Source organism: Mixophyes fleayi, chromosome 3 (genome assembly GCF_038048845.1).
Source record: "Mixophyes fleayi isolate aMixFle1 chromosome 3, aMixFle1.hap1, whole genome shotgun sequence".
NCBI classification, from domain to species: Eukaryota; Metazoa; Chordata; class Amphibia; order Anura; family Limnodynastidae; genus Mixophyes; species Mixophyes fleayi.
The window spans coordinates 220,506,779-220,531,663 of NC_134404.1; the positions used below are offsets into that span (position 1 = coordinate 220,506,779).

Genomic DNA, 24,885 nt, shown 5'->3' on the forward strand with positions numbered 1-24,885 from the left:
ATCCAAGATAATCAAATATTAAAACCTGATTATATTTTCTGTAGCACTGAAGAATATCACTTTAGCAACTATGTAAGACTTAAAAGCCTCTCAAAAACAATATAATTCTATAGTGCAGACTGTGTAGTATACATGTTATTGAAACATTTAGAGCTCGTTCACACATATGCTGGAAAAATTGGGAAAAATGCATGAAAACTAGCAACTACTTTAGTGATTTTAGTTTTTAATGTGTTTTCCGTGCATTTCAGGCATTGCACTTTTATTATTCCAATCAATTGTACAGGTAGCGTATGTTACCACAGAAGGTATAAGTTACGCAATGTTAATATTTTACAGTATATTAAAAACCGGTGGTAAATAGCCCATAAGGAACCATTCACCCTAATTTAATGTGATTTTCAGACTCTAGTTCGTGGCTGAAAATTAATAGCGTATAGGTGTGAATAAGCCCTAAGAAGCTGAACCCTGTTGTGAATTATTTGGTAATAAGCGATTATAAAAGCACGTCTCCTTAGTTACCAGCTTGATGGTTATAATTATTCTGCACATATGGTAATTACCCTTATGCAAGAGGATTGCTTGTCTAAGCCAATTATCACGTAGAATGACAAGCTAGAAAAAACCCTTTGCACAGATATTATTGTCTTTTGGTTAATATACCAATGCTGTAGAGTCATAGACAGAAGAAATATTGCACAAATAATAATCCAGAGAGCACATTGAGGCCTAGTATAAATTGCAGAGTCCACACAGCCTAAAATACTTTGTAGCAATACATGAGGATTTGCACTGGAAGCATTGTTGTTATCGGCACAGTACACTGCCCCTGGATAGAACCAATACACATAAAGTTATTAAGTATTTCAATAATATAATGTTAATTCATTCATTTATTTATTTATTTAATAAGCCATTTATAAATCTGTGCAAGATTCCACTTTAGTTTCATTTCTATTTTTGGTATTGTTACAAATATATATGAATCTTTCATACTCACAATTTCATGATACAAACTACACATCTCATTTTATATACTGTAGTGGAATAGTGCCCCTTGTGGACAGATTTTTAATCGGTTACTCTAGATTGCTTGCACTTTGCCAAACTTTCACCTTGAAACACTCTCAGATTGGATGAGAGAATATTTGCATTAATTAGTATGAAGAACTCTACAATAGGTATATAAATATGAATATGATATTGTTATATTGCTGAAGGATTCATACTCCGAAACATCTAATGGTAAGTTTGCTTAGAAAGTTCCCAGCTATATAGTAGTGGCTATACACACTGCACACTGCAGTAATGGCCTCTGTGTGGGGTCATCTAACAGTCCTGCTGGATGCAATCCAGGTGCTCAACCCAAGGGGTCAATTGGCTCTTACTTATTTGGCCCATGTTTAAGTAGGAGATACACATTTTGAATGTTTTCTGATCCGCTATAAATCAATCAACAAGTATATGTCTCAACATACACTAATGTGTTTTGGAGGCTAATTTTAAAATGGATTGCATAGTGACAAGTAACCACAGACCAAGGACCTTGGAGATGACACTTACGCTGGTTATTTAGTTTTACATAATCTTCCCTAGTAACGCCATCTGTGAACATGGCCTTTCTAATAAGCATTAAGAACATAGCAGCATAATCTCAGATTATGATTAGCAAATGCAGGAGAGTAGACTACAGTAGCAAAAGTTTCTTCTTAAAACGAGAACATTGTAACAGATCTATAGACCATTCTCCTTTGTGTAGCTCAGTTATCTGGACAATTTGTCCCAATGGTTTATTTTTTATTCAAGATCCAAACTCACAATGCAATTGTAGCGGGAAAACATACATACTTTCTCTCATGGTTGTATAATCTACAAAGATAATCAAGAGACGTTATCATTTAACTTCATAAACCTCCAGTTTACCGCTACAAACTTGGAAGACGGACACTAAGCAAGGCAAAAGTGATTGTGGAAACTGCTGAAGATCACACATTCTTACAGAATCTATGGTTTCTGAAGCTGCTCTGTTCCTTTTGTCCATGGATTTGTGAGCATAAAAAAAGGAAAAAGGCTGGGCCACTCCTGCTGCAGGCCCCCCCACAGGGAATACGAGGCCATCCACAGCACTGGGAACATTTCAGAATGATTGCATACATTCATTGCTGGCCTGCAGACCCAATGGTGGGCTGCTTACACAGAGCCAAGTGGCAGGCCTATTGCGATGAGGAAGACCAGGAGCTCATCCCTCTCACATTCAAAATGGGAAACTCTATCACCAGGAAGCATGGCAGAAAAAAGTTACTCAGCGAAGATGAAAACGAGTTCTGGCCAAGTAAGATTCCATTTTAGTGAATTCCTGTCACGCTGTATAGTGTGCATTCATGACATGTGTAGAGAGCACAGTGCAGGCTATCATGTAATGTCAGATGGTATCAAATTTTTGTTGATACTGTTTACTAATACGATATTGGCAGATTAAGACCAGGTAGTACACTCTACAATGATAAAGGATACTTGCAAATGCTTCTATTTTGTAAAGCCTTAATATTAGTTAGACATATAAGAGTTGTTTTTTTTTTTTAAATAAGCTTTATTGACAAGTAAAGAAATTGTGCATATAGAGAATGAAAATGCGGTTTAAGCACCATGACAATTTGTGTTGATTAATAAAAATTGATTTAATTGTACATATTAGTAGTCTTTGCTCTGTATGTCTAGAGAGTGGTGTAATACATCATCATCATCATCAACATTTATTTATATAGCGCCAGCAAATTCCGTAGTGCTTACATAATACATATTTATCACAACTTGCATGTATGATATCTAACCTAATAGTGAATTGAGGTGATTTGTGTTTGAACATTGTCTCTTATGATATAATAAATGTAGTGTATGTAGTTAGATCCATGCCTGTTTTGAGGGCTGTGGTGCAGGTTCACAGCTGAGAGGAGGAGGAGGGGTAAATGAATGTCCTCAGCTGGCTGTTTAGGTTAGCTCTCTTTATGTGCGCTGCCCTCTAATATACACCCTGCTGCTCCTATAGTGGATGCTCAGGAAAGCATGAGAGGAACCTGTGTGTAGGATGGAAAGCTTCCTTGCAACAACCTGCTGGGCTGGACTGTGAAATAATAAGCTAGCCAAGAAGAGCTTATGACTGTTTTGACATAATGTAGGTGCCCCATTTCAATTAACAAGTGTGAATGGAAAGGTCTACTGTCTTCCCTGCTCCTTGGTGATCATCATGGCCTACTTTAAATACATCGCTTATGAACCTGAGTTTCGAAAACCTGTAAAATGCATCAATTCATCATACATATGTTTAAAGGATGAAATGTTGAGTAGGAGATCTTTACAAGACTAGCATTGAGTTTCTGTCCCTTGTGATGATGATTTGGGTGTCATTGCTGTTATAGTACATGTTTGTTACTGCAACTAAGATGAACGGTAACCTTGTTTATGGAAAGACAAGGCTTCACTTTCAGTTCTCATTTATAATGATAGTCTATCCCTAGTGAATAATATTTAGCAAGAAAATCCTAAGAATAATGTGGGAATGCATGGCTGGCTGTCTCTCTGTATGTCACATGAAAGAGCGCTGTGAGCCTGGTGCTTAGGAATATGGATTAGAAGGAAGGCTTTTTGGGTACAAAGGCTGTTGACATTCCACTGTTTGAGGATTAAGGTGGACAGAATGAGACTGTAAGCATTATTTCTTTGTTCCCCTCTAAGAGACATGCTACGTTGAACATTACACTCACTAAGTTTTGTCCTTTCAGCTACTTACTTTTATATTGATTTACATTTTTCTTTTCATTATTGCTTTTGCAGAAGAAAAGTAAATACAAGATTTCTGTGTTTTTTGTCTACATTTTTCGAATAATAATACTTTATACTTTTTAAATGTTTCTGTATATATTCATTAAATAAATGCCCTCTATGAGTTCATTACATCCAATTTCAATGCATTGTCATTATCTTTCATCCCTCCAGCTGCTTCCCATCATTAATTGCCCCTGGAGACTGGAATGTTGCTTATTGAATCCAAAGGCAGATTTAGGGTTGTGATAGATCATATCCCCCTTCTAATATCTTTCTGGTAAATAAAAACATTATTATTAATAATAATAATAATAATAATAATAATAATATATTAAGTTCTAGACAGACCAGTTTTCATGTCAATGAGGCACGCTGCTGTTGAATTCTTATAACACATTCTGTAAAAACCTCTGCATTTGATTTTCACCATTTATTTCAATGCACTTGTTTCATTAGCAATTTTGTTTGGTTGACTTTCCTTCTTGCTATGGTTTAAGCAGTTGTTTGAATCTTAGTACCCTCCCCTTCCCCCTGTTGGTCTTTTTGCTTTTTAACCCCGCCCCCTCCCTCATCCCTTAGATTTCATCTACCTTTTTGTTGGTCATTTTTTTTACTCAATAAATTATATTAAAAAATAGAAAAATTAAGCTGCAAGATTTAATTTATCTTAAAAAAACCCAAAACAAAAGCCTTCCCATTCTGTTCTTTTTGGTATTTAATATAAAGGTATTGTACAACGCTATGGAACATGCTAGTGCTATATACATAAATGTTGTTAATAATGATAATAAGGTATGCATTCCCATCAATCTCCTTAGTTCTAAAAAAAAAAGTGAAAGGAAAATAAGATTTTAGGATGAAATATTTTAAAGCACAAACTAGGACATAATAAACAAACCTTTTATAGGCTTAGTTTTAAGGTTAAGGATAAATAGACAGATAGATTAGACAAGTACAATAGTAGCTAGTATTTATTTAGCAAAATACACGTACAAACTGATGTAGGCAATATATCTAAGGGGGAGACTCAATTAGCCACGATGTTCCTCAGAATATCATGGGGTGCTGGGTTTTTACAGGAAATCAACTCTATGGGGCGCCAGGAAAAATCTGAGGAGAATTTACCGTAGTAATGGTAAAAATGCGCATCCGCGATGTTGTGAGAAACACCGTGGCTAATTAAATCTCCCCCAAAGTCTCCTTATTTTTGAGTATTTACACAGAAATATATTTAATTTCATTATTTGCGTTAATACTTTCCCCTAATATTTAGCATATTTTCACTTCTTGTAATGCAGGTGCAATGTGATATACGTTAAGCAACTAATACAGTTTTAAATAGAAAGTTCTTGCTTTCTCTAATGACAGTGTCACACAATAGAAACTGGTTAGACTACATGAGTTTCTATACCTCTGTGCCTGGTGTTCAGAACAAAGACCCACAGCTTCCTGGGGAAAACTCAAAAAAGTCCTTTATTTCATTGTGCAGGGGAAACGATTTAAATCTTCATTCAGGTTTTGCTGATTGTAAGAAGCTAAACATTATGTTCAATATTGGTGAATGGTCACATTGTCTGCTCTAAACATATGTGTAATAGAAACCTGTTTAATTTTGAGTAGTGCAAACATCTTTCTCAAATTCAATTACCATTATCCAAATACAGTTTGAGTCAGTGTACACAATTTTAAAACACATCCACAGTAAAATCAATATTTGCTTTTGGATGTATGAAGCATATACTTACACATCTCAGTCTAAACTTGAAATGTAATTAATATCTGCAGTTATGTGTTATATTTGCCCAAAATATAAAGTAAAATTTATAGTAAGAGTTGTAGACAGATACGAGATGTTATATTTCTCTTCAGACAACAGTGGCGCACGCAGGGGGGGTTTCTGGGTCTCCCCCTGACAATCTTGCGTGCGCCCCTGGATAAGCAGATAAGAGGACTATATATATATATATATATATATATATATAATTTATTTATATAATGTACCTTTACGCTGCCTGTCATATTAGACAATATTTCTTTAAAGGATTGTTTTATGTAATGCAGTATTAATACAGTATTATCAATGTGTAGTCATTCAGGTTTTCACCTACTGAAGTAATTGTGCTTCTAACAAGACACACTCCTGAGATTCAGCTGGCAGAGAATCTCTTATAGTCTCGGTCCATACAATGTTTATCCTCATAAATGTTTTATGTCTGGAATGACTTGTTATCCATGAATGACCAGTATTGCTTGATGTGGTCACTTGAGGCCCATTCACACGCAAAGTTGCAAGTTAGTTACATAAAATTAGGGACAATAATAAGTGAGGAAAACAAAACGGTGTAAACAATGTCATTATGCTTAGCAAAACATTAGTGTCTCTTTTACAGCATCACTTAGCTACACAAGCTTAACGAGGCAGGAAAAGCCAGTTACCACGAATAGGGAGTTGGGGAGTCTAATTAGGCACTCTTTTAATAAAAATGGCACTATACTATATCAAAACATTGGTATTTTACAACTGTTGTATCTCATTCTTCGCCTACACACAGCGACAATTTTAAACCAATATTTTATGCCTTCAGCCTTCATGTCTCAATGATATTAGCAGGGCCGGATTAACCCGAGGTCTAACTGGGCTATAGCCCAGGGGCCTCGGGCAACCAGGGGGCCCTTCAAAGTCCGCAGCAGCATTATTGATCGGTCCGGGGGCGGGGGCGCCCCCAGCCCGATCAATGCTGCCGAGCACTGTCAGTCCAGTCCTCCGTCCCCGGCGCTCAGTACTCTGCTTACTGAGGTGATCACTCGCGAGATCTCCTCAGTAAGGAGCTTACAGCGCGCTGGGGATGGGGGACTGAACTGACAGGTAAGCGCTTTGGGGGGGGGCCCTCACGGCGGACGGGGGCGGCGGGCGGCACTTAGCAGGGGCAGGGGCCTCCATTCCCTTAATCTGGCCCTGGATATTAGTGGCTCTCAAATTGTCTATTCCCACTGAAAGTCATTTACAAAGTTTAAAAAGACTGAGGCACATAGTGAAATCTTCTTTGGTAGCGCTGTGTATTTGCGAAGAAAGATGGTGATAGCGGAGGAGTAGACATTTTCCCTGGCTGATGGAATGACTTGGGAAGAGTGAGAGTATTTCTGGCTAAGTACAGAGTATGCTCACTGGTGCACCTAGTTTTATGGAGCAGTGCATAACGAAGATTTTGTGGACCGAGATCATTAATTATTAGATAAAGTTAACGTTTTATTTAGTGATTTAAATGCCGTTTACACATTTTAATGTTTGCACAGTGCATCTCTTTAGGTCTTTCCACGTTCAAACAAGGCGTTTCCTGAGAACAGACACCAGAGATATAGCAAGCTTACGTAGCGCCCAGGGGCAACTTTCAGAGCGAGCAGGTGCTTGCACGTCATCACATGACATCATGTGGTTGTGGGGCCGTATTTTCTTACTCAGTTTAACCAGAACTTTTATTTCAGTAATGCTTAAAGTATGTGGTGCCCATAGAGGCTCACAAATTTCACATTTTTGGTAGATATTCTCAATTATGCATACGTTAAAGAAATTAAGAAAGCAGGATCACAGATGTTTTAGTATCCAAAGGGTAGCACTATTGATTTCTAGTAACTCAGGATTTCAATGCATTAAAATAGTTGATCAATGCTATATAATTGTGGAAATAGTTTATACCTTATTTCCTAAATTATATAGTTGAGTTGCCTGCAATCTAATGCTCCTTCGTTACAGTTTGAAATATTAGTTTATTTGTAGAGTGTGCTGCAGGTGTCTCTCACATTCACTTATGACTTGGAGACAATGCTCTTGTGAATGGGAAGAAATTGCAGTGTGGTTTGTTGCTTCTGTATTCCATGCATGTGCACCTCACATCTCTTCTGGCATTCCAAGAGTTCTGGCTGGTTGAAATTAACATATGAATAGGGCGATCCATGCATATGAACAGCCCATTTATTCTCCATTGCCAACAGCTCAGCTGTTCAGGGGTACAAATTAACCCGGCCAATGGAGCAGCAGTACATTCCACTGCACTGATTTGCCATCCATTTGTGAATAGATAAAGAACAGTCCTTGTTACAGAATACAAAATACATAGAATAGATGCGAACTATACAGATCCTGGTTGGTAGATTTGCTTATTAGATGCTGTCAGATATGCTAAGACCTAGATTTGAGGACAGCCACATGTTGCTGGGCCAACACAAACTTTGTTGCACTAAATTGTCACATCATTTTCCTTATCTTCTCCTGTGACACCCATCAGCAATTTGTAACTTTATTTTTTAATAATTATATATGTGTCAGTACTTCTACTTAAGGTGAGGGAGCAGGCATGTGTGTGTACACGTCTGCTGTAAAAAAAATATATATAATTTTTATTACTGGCATGTTAAATACATTTATTTTATACAGATGAAACAAGGTAGAGGGCTGGCTCCTGTACCTCACAAAAGAGGGAGGTGGAACTGCTAAAGCTGCCTAGGGAGAAAAATCAGGCCTTCACATATTTCAAACTGCACATGCAAAACAAAACTTGTTACATTCATGATGTTTGCCACATATGAGAAAATAATTAGTGTGCTTTATTAACTGAACATTACGCTACAGTAGTTTTCTAATGTAAAAGACATATATTAGAGGAGAATAAAGTTGCAGTGAGAATATAGCTAAATATGAAGTGCTCATCTTTTTGTGCAAAACTATGGTACTGCCAAGTCTCAGCGATGTTTTATTCAGATATGATTATTGCACACTTGCCTACTCTCCTGGAATTCCCGGGAGGCTCCTGAATTCCAGGGAGTCCTCACGGACTCCTGGAAGAGTAGGTAGAGCTCCCGCATTTACCAAAATTCATGGCAGTGAATGGAGGGGCGGGGCTTATTCGTGTAATTAAGCCCCGCCTTTCCATTCAATGCCGTAAATTTCGGCTTTTTATAGTGGGGCCGGGGCTATGGTCACCATGCCCTCCAGAAGTTGGCATGTATGTATGGATTATTCAAGAACGTTTTGTGTTATTTTTCAATTTAATGTGGCTGATAAAGAAATATGACTGCTCCCACTCGTTAATATGCAGAGACATGGGGTTTCTGTTCAGAACGACTTATTCTGTGACAAATTTATGCCCAATTAATACTACTGTATGTGTACTCATGTGAAATATATAGTTATCCTGTTAGCACTGGACAGTTCCACGCTGAATCTTTGGTATCTGAACTAAAGAGTAGCTTTAGTGATGATTATTTCATATAGCCATGCTATTTGTAAAGCTGAGAAACAAGTCAAATGACATTACAGAAGTGATGTTACTACTGCTCAGAGTGATTGGCAATACAAAATGATACAAATGATATTACATAAACCATTTTACTATTGCTCAGAGTGATGGGCAATATTTGCTGAATTTCTTTTGATGCATAGTTGCCGGACTGTTCCAAAATTTCTGCGCAGTATCAGGTTTTAGAGATTTGTCCATGAAAATTGTTGGTAACTCTGGTAGTATACACAGTTTCATTACATTGATGAATAGTTATCTTTAGCTTTGTGTGTATGTGTGTGTGTGTGTGTATATATATATATATATATATATGTATATATATATATATATGTATATATATATATATATATATATATATATATATATATATATATATATATATATATATATATACACTATATAAATGCCTAGTGGCGTGTGTGAAAAAAAAACCCAAGCTGCAGCGCCACCTGCTGGGCAGAGTTATACACTGACCTATATATTTCTTGAAGGAGAAGTGACAGTTGGGAGTGGTTGGTGGTTGCCGGGGGTGACAGTGGGGAGTTTTTAACACCTTAAGTAGCTTGATGAAGGAAGTGGCGATGAAGATGAAGGATGAGGTGATGGAGAAAAATGATGAGGTGGTGACATGTGGACAAAACCACGTTAAAATAGGCACTTGCGTCGGGAAGTAACGCTCTTCCCCCGAGGAGGCCTGGGCTAGGCCCAAATGCATGACAAGAACCTTTTTAACACTTTAAGTAGCTTGATTTGACTAGAATGCATGAGTATCATATGCATGGGTTAACTTGTGTGTGTGTGTATATATATATATATATATATATATATATATATATATATATATATATACACTTTACAAATGTTATATTCTGTATGTAGTTGCAGCTAGCTAATGTCATTGGACCTGATTCATTAAGGAAAGTAAGGCAAAAAAATCTGAGTGTGTTTTTCTCCTGGACAAAAAGACATGTTACAATGAAAGGGTTGCAAATTACTTTATTATTTTACACATAAGTTAAATACCGGCTGTTTTTTCATGTAGCACACAAATACTTGATAACTTTATTTGTACACTGAAATTTAAAGTTGCTCTAGGCCATTTCATCACATTTTAAATTTACATCCCCCTCAAATGCAACATGGTTTTGCCAAGATGCAAAGTTACTAAAAAAAAATTGTTTTACTTTGCTTAATGAATCAAGCCCATTTTGCTTATAACTGTTGCATAAATATTGTAATAAATGTACAATAAAAAAAATAAGCGGTATATGTCGGTACACATATACAGTTTCTGACCAGCTTTAGCTTCATTGTGCTTTGCTTAATCGGTGCAAAATACAACACAGTTCTGTGGCAACATTCAGTTAGCACTAAGAAATTAGCACGCATTTGTCAGGATATGTTTGACCTGCATTTGACCACACTGAAAACTGCAGGGAAGCTTTGACGTGCTTGACCTTTGACAAGAAAGCTCTTTGTCCACCATCCCATAAATTCTCAACACAATAACATTTACATTAATGACACAACACCAAACAGTGGAGAAAATATGCCAGCAGAATTTTATTTATGTCCATCAGAACCTTATGGGGCGGGTCGTACTGGGCAACCAAGGGCCACGAAACGATGCTCACTAACCAAACCATGAGTCATGTATGCCGTGCCCATCCAACTGGCCACCTAACCATCTGCCCAATAATGACTATAAACCAGTGTAATAACCCAGTCCGTGGAACGGGAACCCTTCAGGACTGCTGCCCAGTTCTTGGAGTTCCCACTTAAGAATAACCATACAATCCCGCCTTTTTAAAAGGTAACCAATTACCCGCTTCCCGTTAACTGCAACACCGGCTGTGACAAAGTCACGTTCAATTTTCATACATATTTATCCATTTATTTTCCTTTCCATTTTATCGTTTGTTGTTGCGTTGTTTTTTTTAGTCATTTAAAATATATTTTATATTTTTTTTATACAAAAGTATAACAAAGTTGATATAACATTGACTAGTACAACAATTAACATAATGTGAAACTATTTACTTTTACCCCTCTTGGATACTTAACTGGGTAGGGTTGCCTCAGTGTGTTCTGCTGGAAAGAGGGGGAAGTGAGCGCACCTTCTGACTTTAGGGGACACTGGAGCACGGACATGACACCACTACGCCCCCCCCCCCCCCTTTGATGTTCTTCTTACTAATCACACACAACTATCCCTGCTTTCTGTGGAAGCGGGACCTATGCTTTTTTTAGCATATGCTGAACACACTTCAGTCTATATACTATATGCGTTTCGCTAGATGCTCTTTAAAGACCAATTCAAGACTAATTTGGTATTGAAAAAGCATCTAGCGAAACGCGTATCGGCGAGACGCCACATTCAACCCTCTCAACAATTACATTTACACTAACGATGTAATCCCTCTGTTGCTGACTATTATACTGGGCAACTGGGGAGAATACTAAAATGATTTAATAGAACGAGTGTGGAACATAGTATGTGTGTGTTCCGCAAATAACAATACAATACATCCAGATATTAAAGCACAGCTAGTGACTCTGGGGCAGGATAGTTATTTATACAGCTGTAGATTGTAACCAAAAGGGGAATGCAACAAAGAAATGCTCAGCGAGGTGCATTAGCTAGTATTGTCTACTAATAGAACAATTGTTAGCGAACATAGAGAGAGATAAATCATAAAAGTAATACAATATAATAAGCTATCTACAGCATAGCCATTGACTCTGAGGCAGACTAGTTAATTAAACAGCTGTAGCCCTTAACCAAAAGGGGAATGTATTAAAACCAATGTTCAATGGGGTTCAAAGCTAGTATTTTCTGCTATGGAATAATTGTTACCTAATAGAGAGAGAGACACATTAACCCTCCAATCAAAATAGCCAGACAACTGTGTTGTGGCAGTTTTTTATTGTAGACAATCTTTTGTGATTTGCTGCCTAATGAATTGCAGGGATTCTTATTACTAGTTTAGATGGGTTAATTGCACCTTTGTGGCCATATGATAATATTGCAGGAGAAGAATTAACTGTCCTCTGACAATATATAAAAAACAGTGTCAGCACTAAGGATAATTTATTAAGGCTCTTGGTTTGAATAACAAATTGTGTGGATGTTATTGCATATAAGAAATATGTAAACATACCTTCCCGATGAAATCTGTGGGTCTTAGATTATGGAACAAAAAGACAAAAGATTGAAAATAACTTTATTGTATCATATTCCACATACCATATTAATGTGAAAAAATAATAATTATGATATATTTCAACGAGAGTAGTGACGTGGCTTAGCACAATTTAACAGTGGTTCCTTAATGCAATGTTTAGTGTTTTTTTTATTTTCACATTTTAAATATTTTGCTAGTGGAGTAATAGTTTTGGAATCTCCAATTTTAAGCTATATCAATAAAGCAGAAATGCATATTATATAAAACATTGCTTGCAAAATGCATGTGACACCGACCATTTTTTTTTTATTGTTTTTTTGTCTTTAGTTTATGACTATGGGCCTGATTCATTAAGGCACTTAGGCAAGAATTTGAGTATGTTTTCTTACTTAAGTTTTCTGAACAAAACTATGTTGCAATGCAAGGGGTGCAAATGAGTTTATTATTTTGCACATAAGTTAAACATACTTGCCAACTTGGGCACGCTGGCATCCAAGAGATCGGGAGGTGGGGGTGGGTGTGTGGGGGCCAGGCTCCTGGAATCGTGTCATTGCACCAACCCTCTAAATGACATCACACAGTTTTAGCCAATTACAGCAGGGGGCGTGACCACGATGACATATGTCCCCCGCCCCTAAACTAATGATAAGCCAGGAACTGGGAGTTTTTCCTGCTCTCCAGGGAGTCCAGGAGGACAACCAGAAATTCGGGAGTCTCCTAGACATTCTGGGAGAGTAGGCAACTATGAAGTTAAATTCTGGCTGTTTTTTCATGTAGCACACAAATATCAACTTTTAAATTTCAGTGTACAAATAAGCTATCAAGTATTTCAGTGCTACATGAAAAAACAGTCCGTATTTAACTTATGTGCAAATTAAAAAACTCCTTTACACCCCTTGCGTTGTAACATGGTTTTGTCCAGAAAACTTAAGTAAGAAAACGTACTCAATTTCTTGCCTGAGTTCTTTAATGAATCAGGCTCTACATGTGTAACTTAAATGTAATTTGCCACTTTTATTCAATTGAAATTAAAGTAGTTAAATGTTTGGGTGGAGCTCATTATTACCAATACCTGGAATGGGTCTTCATAACTGCAGGAAACAGTATGTCCTCTAGATGGCAGAAGTCAACCTCTTCAGTAGTGTTTTTGAAGTTTACAACAAATAAGCCTTTTCTGGTAGCATCATCAACTGTAGAACATGTAAACTTGGTTTGATTTGGTTACAACAAATTTGAAAAGGCAATACAAAAAATCATGTCACGTTTAGAATAAAGAGAGTACAATTCTTTTAATGCATGAGTTATCATTGAGGTGAATATATTTTATTTTGTGCTACAGACATGATGGTTTTCAGAATTCAGTGGTGAATAAATCAGGAAATTATGTCACATGATATTCCCAGTGACACATGATACCTGAAATTCATGGACTGTTGACCACAGGAACACTATATGGATGCAGCAATTATAGCTCCAATTTATGGTGCTACTATATATAATTATATATATATATATATATATATATATATATATATATATATTATATTAGTATGTGAATGGAACTTGATAGATTTACAATCAAAGCAGCAGGAGAGGTGGAGGCATGGCATACCACCATATGCCAGCCAACTTCGACCACTGTATGGGTGGGTGTGTGTATGTATGTGTGTGTATATATGTGTGTGTGTGTATATATGTGTATGTGTGTGTGTGTGTATGTATATGTGTATATGTGTGTATATATATATATATATATATATATATATATATATATATATATATATATATATATATATATATATATATATATAGAATGTTTTCTCTGATTAGGATGCAATAGATTGCTTTTTCAGGGGTTGATATTTTATTTAACTGTACCAAATTTCCTATTCATGACATGCATGTAAACAATTTCCATTATATTGGGCAGCACGATGGTTTAGTGGTTAGCACTTCTGCCTCATAGCACTGGGGTTATGCGTTGGGTTCATGGCCTTATCTGTGTGGAATTTGTATGTTATCCCTATGTTTCCGTGGGTTTCCTCCCGCCGCTCCTGTTTCCTCACACAATCCAAAAACATACTGGCAGGTAGGTTAAGTGGCTGCTCTATTGGGGCAGGGACTGGCGTGAGTGATTTCTCTGTACAGCGCTGTGGAATTAGTGGCGCTATATATATATATATATATATATATATATATATATATACACACACACACGTGATCAGCCATTAAAACCACTGACAAGTAAGTAAAGTGGATAACATTGATTATCTCGTCACAATGGTGCCTGTCTAGGGGTGGGATATATTAGGCAGCAAGTGAACAGTCAGTTATTGAAGTTGTTGTGTTAGATGGAGGAAAAGTGGGCAACCGTAAGGATCTAAGTGACTTTGACAGGGGCCAAATTGTGATGGCTAGATGACTAGGTCAGAGCATCTCTAAACCGGCAGGTGTTATGGGGTGTTTCTGGTATGCAGTAGTTAGTACTTATCAAAAGTGGTCCAAGAAAGGACAACTGGTGAATCAGCGATAGGGTCATGGGCACCCAAGATTCATTGATGCGCGTGGGAAGTGAAGACTAGTCCGTTTGGTTCAATCCCACAGAGCTACTGTAGCACAAGCTGCTGAAAAAATTCGAGCTGGCTATGATTGAAAGGTGTCAGAACACACAGTGCATCGCAGATTGCTGCGTAGCTAGAGACTGGTCAGAGTGTCCATTTAGACCCCTTTCCACTGCCGTGGGCGCCAGAATTTGACCATGAAGTAATGGTAGAAGGTGGCCTGGCCAGATGAATCACGTTTTCTTTTACATCATGTGGATGGCCAGGTGTGTGTACATTGTTTACCTAGGTAAGAACTAAGGGAATATGGCAAGTCTGCAGAGGCAGTGTGATGCTCTGGGCAATGTTTTGCTTGGAAAGCATGGATCCTGGCATTCATGTGGATGTTACTTCAACACGTACCACAGAGGCGGGCTGGCGAATCTCAGCCCGGGGGGGCGCACAGGCGGCCGCATCACATGACAGACGATGCGGCCGCATCGCGTGTTTTGCGAGGGAAATATTAAAAAAAAAAAGTGCATTCACGGGTGGGGGGGCGGCCCGAACAGGGATCAGACGGAGCGGCCCGGGGGGACCGATGCCCCCCTGCCCCCCGCCCCAGCCCGCCACTGACGTACCACCTACCTAGACATTGTTGCAGACCAAGTTCACCCCTTCATGGCAACTGTATTCCCTGATGGCAGTGGCTTCTTTCAGCAGGATAATGCACCCTGCCACACTGCAAAAATTGTTCAGGAACGGTTTGAGGAACATGACAAAGAGTTTAAGTGTTGACTTCAAATTCCTCAGATCTCAATCTGATTGAGCATCTGTGGGCTGTGCTGGAAAACAAGTCCTAGCCATGGAGGCCCAACCTAGCAACTTACATGACTTAAAGGATCTGCTACTAATGTCTTGGTGCCATACACCTCAGGACACCTTCAGATGTGTTGTGGCGATCATGCTTCGACGGGTCAGAGCTGTTATCGCGGCACGAGGGGGACCCACACAATGTTAGGCTGATCTGTATGTATATATTTGTGTGCATTAATTGTACGTATATGTGTGAACCCACTTATCACTGCTTGTATAGCTACTCATTACTCATCTCATGGAAGCTACACAGTTATATTCGTAGAAGTAAGCTTCACAGGTGGGCACCATGTAGAGCACAATATCATCATCATCATCATCTAATATATATAAGCCTAGCGGCGTGTGTGTGTGTGGAAAAAACAATTTTCTCAGAAAGGGCTCATCCAATTGACCTGAAATTTGGTATACTGACATTATTTGACAAAAAAATTATAATAGTGAAGTCAGTTAACTTCCATCATCCCCCCTTCCCCCCGTGGGAGGGGTAGTAAAGGCTAAATTTACGAGTTGAGGGCTCAAACTCTTGACTCCTTCCGGAATGCCAAGGCACAGATTAAGATTGAAAGTTGGAAGCATTATTATGCTATTGAGAAATCTGAATGTTAAGAGAGGACTGTGCAATGGCACTTGATTAGTAGTGACAGCACTGAAAACGAATGTGATACAAGCAGAAGTTTTGACTGGCTCTGCTGAAGGAGAGAAGGTGATCATACCTCGGATTGACTTATGTCCATCCGAAACAGGACTGCCGTTTAAGCTAAGATGGCGGCAGTTCCCTTTGAAGGCGGCATTTGCTATGACCATTAACAAGTCACGGGGTCAAACACTTGACCGTGTGGGTATTTATTTACCAGAGCCTGTCTTTGGTCATGGACAATTGTATGTCGCATTTTCACGAGTACGAAGAAGCAGTGATGTGAAAGTGCAGGTTATGAATACTGCCCTTCAAGGAAGACTGATTGAGCACAGCGATAAGGTGTTTAGCAGAATTGTTGTGTATCAAGAGGTTTTAGAACAGTAAGACTATGGAGATTAAGGATGTGGCGATGAAGGATGAGGTGATGGAGAAGAATGATGAGGTGGTGACATGTGGACAAAACCACGTTAAAAAACGGCGCTTACATCGGTAAGTAACGCTCTTCCCCTGAGGAGGCCTGGCTTAGCCCCAAATGCATGACAAGAACCTTTTTAACACCTTAAGTAGCTTGATTTGAACTAGAATAGTTCAAATCAAGAATAGTAACTAGAATGCATGAGTATCATGCACGGGTTAACTTGTTTATATATATATATATATATATATATATATATATATATATATATATATAGCGCTACCAATTCTGCAACACTGTACAGAGAATGTTTGTCATTCACCTCAGTCACTTCCCCATCAGAGCTTAGAGTCTAAATTCCTTAACACAGACAGACACACATAGACTAGGGTTCATTTTGTCATCACACATAATGTAGTTGTAATCTTGCACTCTAGATATAAATTCCACGCTCAGATATCAGTCCATGCAAAATGGTTCTAAGTACCATGGCATAGAAATAAGGGATGATATTACTCAAGAGATTGTGATATCTAGTTATCTTCTGTAAATTTAGTGGACAGTCAGTCCACTTAAAGACTCAACAACCAGATGTTAGACCCTGAAGTATACTGATTTCTCTCTCACCAATCTGCTTGTTTCCTAGAAAATATTCTCTCCACCAAGTGTCATGTGACCAGTAGTGAACTGTCCTATAATGACAGGTATACAATACCGTTATCCCAACAACAAAGGATGTGCTATAACTATTCTTAGGAAATAAAACGCATTCATAACACTTACAGGCTATTAGAATAACTGTATACCTAGTTAACTGGCTATATATTGTTTCTGTATATGCTGACACAGCTATACAAGTCATCTGACATGCCAGAAAGAGCAGCTGTTATAGTATTAACAGGTCATCCATTGACAGAGCCATGAATTTTGTATCTCAGTTTTCCATAGGTATGTTTTGATGTCTTGTTTCTGACACAGGGTCCTTTCCTTCTCTATACAAATTGTTGGCCTTTGTTTATGCATCTATTCTGTTGTCCACACTCCAGCACAAACACAGCTGACAGAAGACATCCTAAAAGCATGAAGGGAACAGATGGCTTCCACCAATCAGATTAAATTATTAAGTAGTCATAGAGAGGGGAACAGAAGCTTTGCTGAAATAAATGTGTTTAGTTGCAGTAGATATACGTTTCATAGGAATAGTGTTGTAGTCACAAGAGTAAAAAAAATAATCCCGCCTAACTCTTTCATATCTTGTATTGCTATTGTGAAAATCACAAATACAGCCTGGTGTGTCCAGATATATGTAAATGAGGTAATGACTGGGGAGACCTTTCCATTATACAAATCTTTTCTCAACTTATGTTCTCCCATTTTACCTTAATATTATGATGTTTTAATACATTCGCCTGTATTAGGCTGAAGTACACTTGTCCCCTACACACAGTAGACCCAGCTATTTTGTAGGGTGAACTAATCCATGGGAATGCAACCTAACAAGTAATTAGAAATATGTGAGGTCACTTTATGTTGGATTATTAAGGATATTAGTTCAGTTTATAAGCATACCTCCCATGTGTCCCTAGACTCATTACTGTGCTGCCATCCTGACTGTAAGGACTTTTGTCCTAGCTGCTGAGACTGTTGGGAGATGTGCCCCTCTCATCCAGGTGATGCAGGTGTATTCATAGGAGAGGGGGAATGAGGGTGGCTTAGCACTTCGGAAGCACTGGACATGCCCTCTGGAGACATGGCACACTTCAAAACACACTCACTGTCCTGATTCCTAAACCTAAAAGGTTGGGAGGTATGCCTTAGTGTTGTCACTTTTTCTTTGTGAATCAATAGGCTGCAGTCTATAACTATTGTTTCAACCTGAAAAATGGATGCATCCACCGTGTGTCTCAGACAGGTGCACTTCACCAATTAGCTCTACCTATGTTAATTTGACCACACACAAAGTGAGGGCATATTGGCTCTGAGGGCATAAAGAATTATTACAGTTATCACAATTAAAGCAGCAAGAACCACATAGAAGATTTTTTTCCTTTGAAATATCAAGTATCTTTTCTTAGCTACTATAAATTATTATCTCCTTTTCAAAAGCTCTCTTGTCCTATACACAGACACAAGCTCACAGCTCTCAGCATGTCATGTGATGGCGGGGGGGATGTCACAGTGCTGACAGAGCTAATGTAACACCATGTAACACATGGGATGCAAATGCATTTATTTTTTTGCCTGCAGGGAAAATATTGACTGATTGTGCATGTAGCACACACATACTGGACAGCGTTATTTTTACATTGCATTTTACAGTTGATCGGGAACACACCCCATCCCAATTCTAAATCTGTCTGCAAATTTTATATTTTGTTTTTTATGTTGGAAATTTGCTCCGTTTTTGCTTCACTCCAAACTCCCAATATGTCTAGTGGATGAAGGTAGAAAAGAGATGAAAGTAGATGTTTGTGTGCTCATTGTTCATTATGTGCTAAGAATTGTATATGTATAATAGGCATCAAGATTTTCCCTGCTTAGAGGATTGTTTGTGTCCTGAAATGGTATATCTTGGGACTAAGATGCTAAAACCTCATTGATTTCCTGTTTCTGAAGGTTGAAAGTTCATCCACACTGATTGCCAGATTGATTTTTTTTCCACCAATTTGAATCAAACAAGCCATTCCCTGGATTAAACTCTTCTTACTGTTGGCAGAGCTCCTACAGTGTATTCATTTGTGTCACCAGCTTCATGCTTTAATAACCTTTACACTACATTGATGTGTGCATAAAACATACATTTCAACTAAACGCACAGAATGAAAATCAATAAAAAAAATACCTAAGAACTCATTATAGCTAGTTACATTTCCATGGTTAAAATAATACAAGTACCGTGTATTTTATTAGGAATTAAACCCAAGCATGATTTATTATAAAACAACAAGCTGGACAAGTAGTTAAAAAGGAACATATGTAATGTATACACATACATCCCAACTGTCCAGATTTAGGGGGCCCATGTACTGCTACTGGTGCATGTTGCAGTCTTTGGCAGGGAAGGAAGGATTCTAATGTGCAGCCTAGTGCTAGGCAGCCCTCTATGGGAGGGATCATGCCCCCATCATGACATGACTATGCCCCCTGTCCCTATGTTGGGTACTGAAATGTTGGGAGGTATGGTCCACTTACTTATCCATAAAGCTGGCCACACATGCCAGTCTTGTGTCACATACTGAAAGATAAACTATTGCGTCAGTTTACAATTTCACCAGGCTTTGGGAGGCCAACTGGACAGGTTCAGCAATTTCGTGCTCAGGACGGGTAGTCCAATTTCACTGAGGCATATTAGTGCGGTCTGCAGATGAATTCACACAGAAGCAGATAGCGGTCAACTGTATTTACCAATGTGTCTGAAATTCATGCAATTGTTTTGGGGCCATGTGCATGACTAGCTCTAGACAATTTGCCCATATCCCCGTTTGCTGCATTGGCCATACATAGACTGAACTATAGTGTAGTCTTAGGCTGGGTACACACTACAGTGTTTTCAGATGATTATCGGACCAATCAAACGATAAACAACAATTGGGTCCGATATCGCATTAGTGTGTACATTGCAACGATGAACGATTACTGTTCCAAAGCACCTTGTATCATTTTATTTGTGACAATGCCAGGACTCATTACTCCAAACTAAGGGTTAGGGTTAACCTTACAGTTAGCATTAGGGATAGGATTAGGGCTAGGGCTAGGATTAAAATTGGGGTTAGGTATAATATTAGCGCCGGGTCCTGGGATTGCCGCTTTAAAACAGGAAATGATAGTGCGCTATGTTAACAGACGTCAATTCCAAGTGCAGGCATTTTCTTTAGTCGCAATTCATAGGAGCCGGGTCAGAAATTTTCTGTCTTATTGTTGGTAAGTGTATTTTTTTTTTATATCCCTCTCATAGTGTTTGGTATTTATATGTAGGTATAGTCAGTGTTGGTATTTCTGTCATGGATACAACATACGACACCCCTCCATAGACCTCTATAGAGTATGCAGAATCACAATCTTTTCAGCCGATTGTTATGACAGATAAAGAGCACAGATCTGAAGGTAAAACATGTATAGTATGTATACATGAATCGGCATGCTAATCCGGACTTTTTTTTTGTCGTTGGTAAAATGTTGCATATGGAGAAATCTTCTGTAGTGTGTACCCAGCCTTATTGTGTACTAGTGTAGTGAGTGTGTTCTTGAAATAATCCACAACTTGTCCTTTAGTTAGACATTTCCTCTGTGTGTGTGCCTCCCCCCACCTCATTAGTGTTTTTCCCAAATCAAGTTTATGTGTACCAACTACTACTGCCGATTTCAAACATTGGAAAATGTGTGAACCTTATAATAAAGCATGTGAGAGTCAGAGAGGAACCTGCTTATTGTCTCTTCTCTGACCATCGGAGAGTGTAACACTTGTTACATGACTGTATAATTTAAAATCCATAAATATATTTGCACTGACATTTAAAGGACACATAACCTTTTCTGCTGCCTGTGTTAATTAAACGCTGCTCAGATCAAATTGGAACACAATGTTATTTTCATCTATGACGTGACCACTCGGTGCCTGTCTGTGTATAATCAATTAATATACGCCAAAGCACAGAAGCCATGATTCAAATGACAATGAGCATCGCTCATGGCTTACACCAAGATAAACCGTATGATGTAAGTTAGTTTAGCAGTCCCTATCTTCACTGGTCAATACAAGTCTTGACAGTGCATACATAAATCGTCTGGAGACTTTCCTGTCAGCATTTAGAAATTGTTTATTAAGTTCATTAAATATATTTCCTTTTAACACCAAAACGTCAGTATTTCCAAAGGGAATTGGCTTATTAACAGAAAACGGAGAAGTCACCTTCTATATCCATTTATCTAATAATGCTGGAAACAGTTTGTTATTAATGTAGCAGTTGTGCCACATTGCAGCTGATCAGCATTCTTTGCTGACAGTTATTTGCTGCCAATGGACCAAGAGACTGTGTCTCCTATGGGTGTGGCAGAATCGGCACAGGTGTAGCCGGCAGTACACATGGGCGTTCTTCTAGTAGTGTTCCAAAGGCACTATACTGTCCCATAGCCTAGTCGCAGAACATATTAATAGTAATTTATTATGTACTTTTTTATCTGTCCAACTGTCTTGGGGATGTACTGAAATTTCTCATAGAATTTGACTTCAACGACTCTATAAGATAGTGGAATGCATTTCTGAACATATGCCATATACCAGATATACAACAAGTCACGGATGGCAAAAATATTATGTCATTTTCACTACCGTAGCGAGACAGAGTGGTACATGCCAGTTCTTAGTATTACACATCATTTTGGATCACTGATTTGTTGGCTATACATAGGAAACCAAAATGGGATCATTTCTCTTAAGGACAGTGGTGGAACTAGAAATTTAGAAGTGGCGGAAAAATGTAATTGGAATTTAAATGTAATTTGATCGTTTTACAATGAAGGTAGTAGGTGTGGCCGTATGGCATACCACCATATACACCCCCCACTCCCATCAATGCTTAAGGATGTAAGGAAACAAGTGGGTTGGGAGAGGTGATCCCTGAACCTAGGTGTTGACCTTCACTGATTCTGTTGCTATGGAATGGTATTCATCAACAAGCAGCCTGTTAAGAGTATATATAAACTGTAATATATCTGCCATATATGTCATGTATAACAGATATGCTCAAGTATATCTTATGTTATGAAAGTGAGCATGCAGCATACTTGCCAACTTATGGCAAGTATGATCCGGGAGATGCTGAGGGAAGGTGGGTGTGCAGTGGGCGGGGCTCCGAAAATCGCATCATTTTGGGGACAAAGGCCGCGATTCCGGGTGAATCGCTGCATTTTGGACCAAATTCTGCCCGATGCGGGAGTTTGCCGTACTCTCCCGGGAGTGCGTGGGACTCACCCGAAATGCGGGAGTCTCCTGGACATTCCGGGAGAGTTGGCAAGTATGGCATGCAGTATATTTTCTGTTACAATTTTGAATAGTAGTCAGAATTGAATCCAATATATTGGAATAAAGAGAAACTCTAGATTTCGGGTATTGTGACAGATGAATACCTAGTCATGTTCAGCATGTACTGCTAATTACAGAGGTAGTTAGAGCTGTTGTACACCTTTACTGCTGTATTGTACAGACTCACATGGTATGGATTTGTTTTACATGTGCACGCTGATAAGAAATCCAGTTTATCCTTATCTTTATCTTCTTCCTATCACTGCCTGTCTTGTAAGTTGTTATTGGTTTGGAGTCATGAGAAGGTCTACAAATAAAATATACAGGGTTGGTGATATGAAAGAGGTCTTTGTCATCAATGTCAGAGGTTCACAAAGGGCCAGCTGAATCTGCAGAGCCTTTGTAAAGAAATTGCCTTTTGTTGCATAAATAAATGGAGTGAGATAGCTAACATTCATGACGGGGTGCACAAAATGAATACAGGTTTGCCAATTGGCTGCTTTTTCTAACCGTGTACGATAAAACGTGTTTTTGGAAAACTGCACATCCATATATTTTTCTCTTGCCTTGGCTCAGCTACAGACCTGTTTGTTATGATTATACAGTATAGCTTTTTTTTTTTTTTTTTTTTTAAACGGTCTCCTGGCACAGAATTTTGGATACGAATAGTGAGAACTCAACCATCTATATTGTATTATTAGAGTGTCACACAAGGTGTAACTAGTCATACTGTTATTTTATCTTATTCTACTTATGCTTTCATTTATATGGGTTGTAAGACCCAAATTAGCACCAAACTATTGATTACATTTCCTGTATATACTCTTATGTCAATTAGGTTATTTGACCTTCAATGAACTGCTGTTGCTGAGAACCTAAGCTGCGGTAGCACATAGCAACCTGCTGAATCTCCTCCTGAGTGCACTGTTTCTGGGTTGGTTATCATTTTAATGTTGGCAGGCTGAAGGCATCCTGTGTGTGTGATTGTGGAAGTGTCTGTCCCAGATGGCCGCATTGAACAGGTCAACTGGAAATGTGACTGCAGGAGAGGGGTGATGGGTGGGAGAAGAGATAATGTGTGTGACATTATCAATGCTACTAGGCAATGCCATCCTTAATTATGCATGTACAAAGAAAGAAATAATGATAAAATATACCCTAAATAATACCTTTTTTTATAGTATAAGTATAAGTACCTTTCCACATGGCTGTCATTGTTTAATAGGAGACCTAAGCTTAGCACAGAAGAAACAGGACTTAAATCTCTAAAAGTAAAAGGATAGTAAAGTCTTGTATGAGTATTGTTGTACAATTAGGCACACATCTGATATGGATACTGTCCTGTTTCTCACTTTGTGAGGATGCATAGGTAGAAGTAGGCAGTGAATTAACACATATTAAGTGTTGATTATTATAATAAATACAAAACTAAAACTTTTGGTAAAAAATCATAATTTTATTTTCTGTTTGTTTTTTACAGAAAATTTATTTTACTACACATTCATACTTTAAATTTTTATAGTTTTCCTTCTTACAATTTTATTTTTAATTACAATTATCATTTTCCTACAGGTGCTTAAAGACACCTGGTCATAAAATCCATGCAACACAGAGAAGAAAAATACCTACAAATATTTCATAAAATGCATAATATAAAATTATTAATACTATAAAAGTTAAAAAGACCTATATATCATAATTGTTCATTGAAAAAATTGTATAGTAAAAAAAATATAATCAAAGCTTGTACAGCATGCAGATGAAAGTTTGGTCATGTAATAAAAAATGGTGTCTTCCACTTGCACCAAATCCTTCCCAATGAAAGGCAGTACACATGGACTTGTTTGACGAGAAAGAAAAATCTCAATTGTATAGCTATGCACTAAGTATCTTGCACTTGCACATAATGGGTCTACTTGGCTGACCTTGTGCCCCCTCCTCCTCCTTGTCTAGGAAGCCATTACATGTAAAGTGTCTGAGTGACACACGCATTACAGCTCGGCTTTCATTCCAACTCATGCGGTGAAGCAACTTTATTAGATATGTATTGGATGTCTTCGGTAAAGAAGGCTTCAAATGTCCCGATCTATCAAT

General features: G+C 38.2%; 1 protein-coding gene across 4 annotated transcripts in view; it reads left to right on the forward strand.

The window, feature by feature from the left end:
• The window catches only part of NHSL1 (NHS like 1), a 214,364-nt gene that overhangs the window by 143,381 nt on the left and 46,098 nt on the right, over positions 1 to 24,885 (forward strand). Inside the window, exon 1 of one of the 4 annotated variants that reach the window (XM_075203127.1) lies at positions 1,702 to 2,332. The exons of the other annotated variants lie outside the window; for them this stretch is intronic. Within the exon in view, the coding sequence (XP_075059228.1) occupies positions 2,143 to 2,332 (190 nt within the window). The 5' untranslated portion in view covers positions 1,702 to 2,142. Of the gene's footprint in view, positions 1 to 1,701; positions 2,333 to 24,885 lie in introns of those variants that run through there. 4 annotated transcript variants of the gene reach the window in all.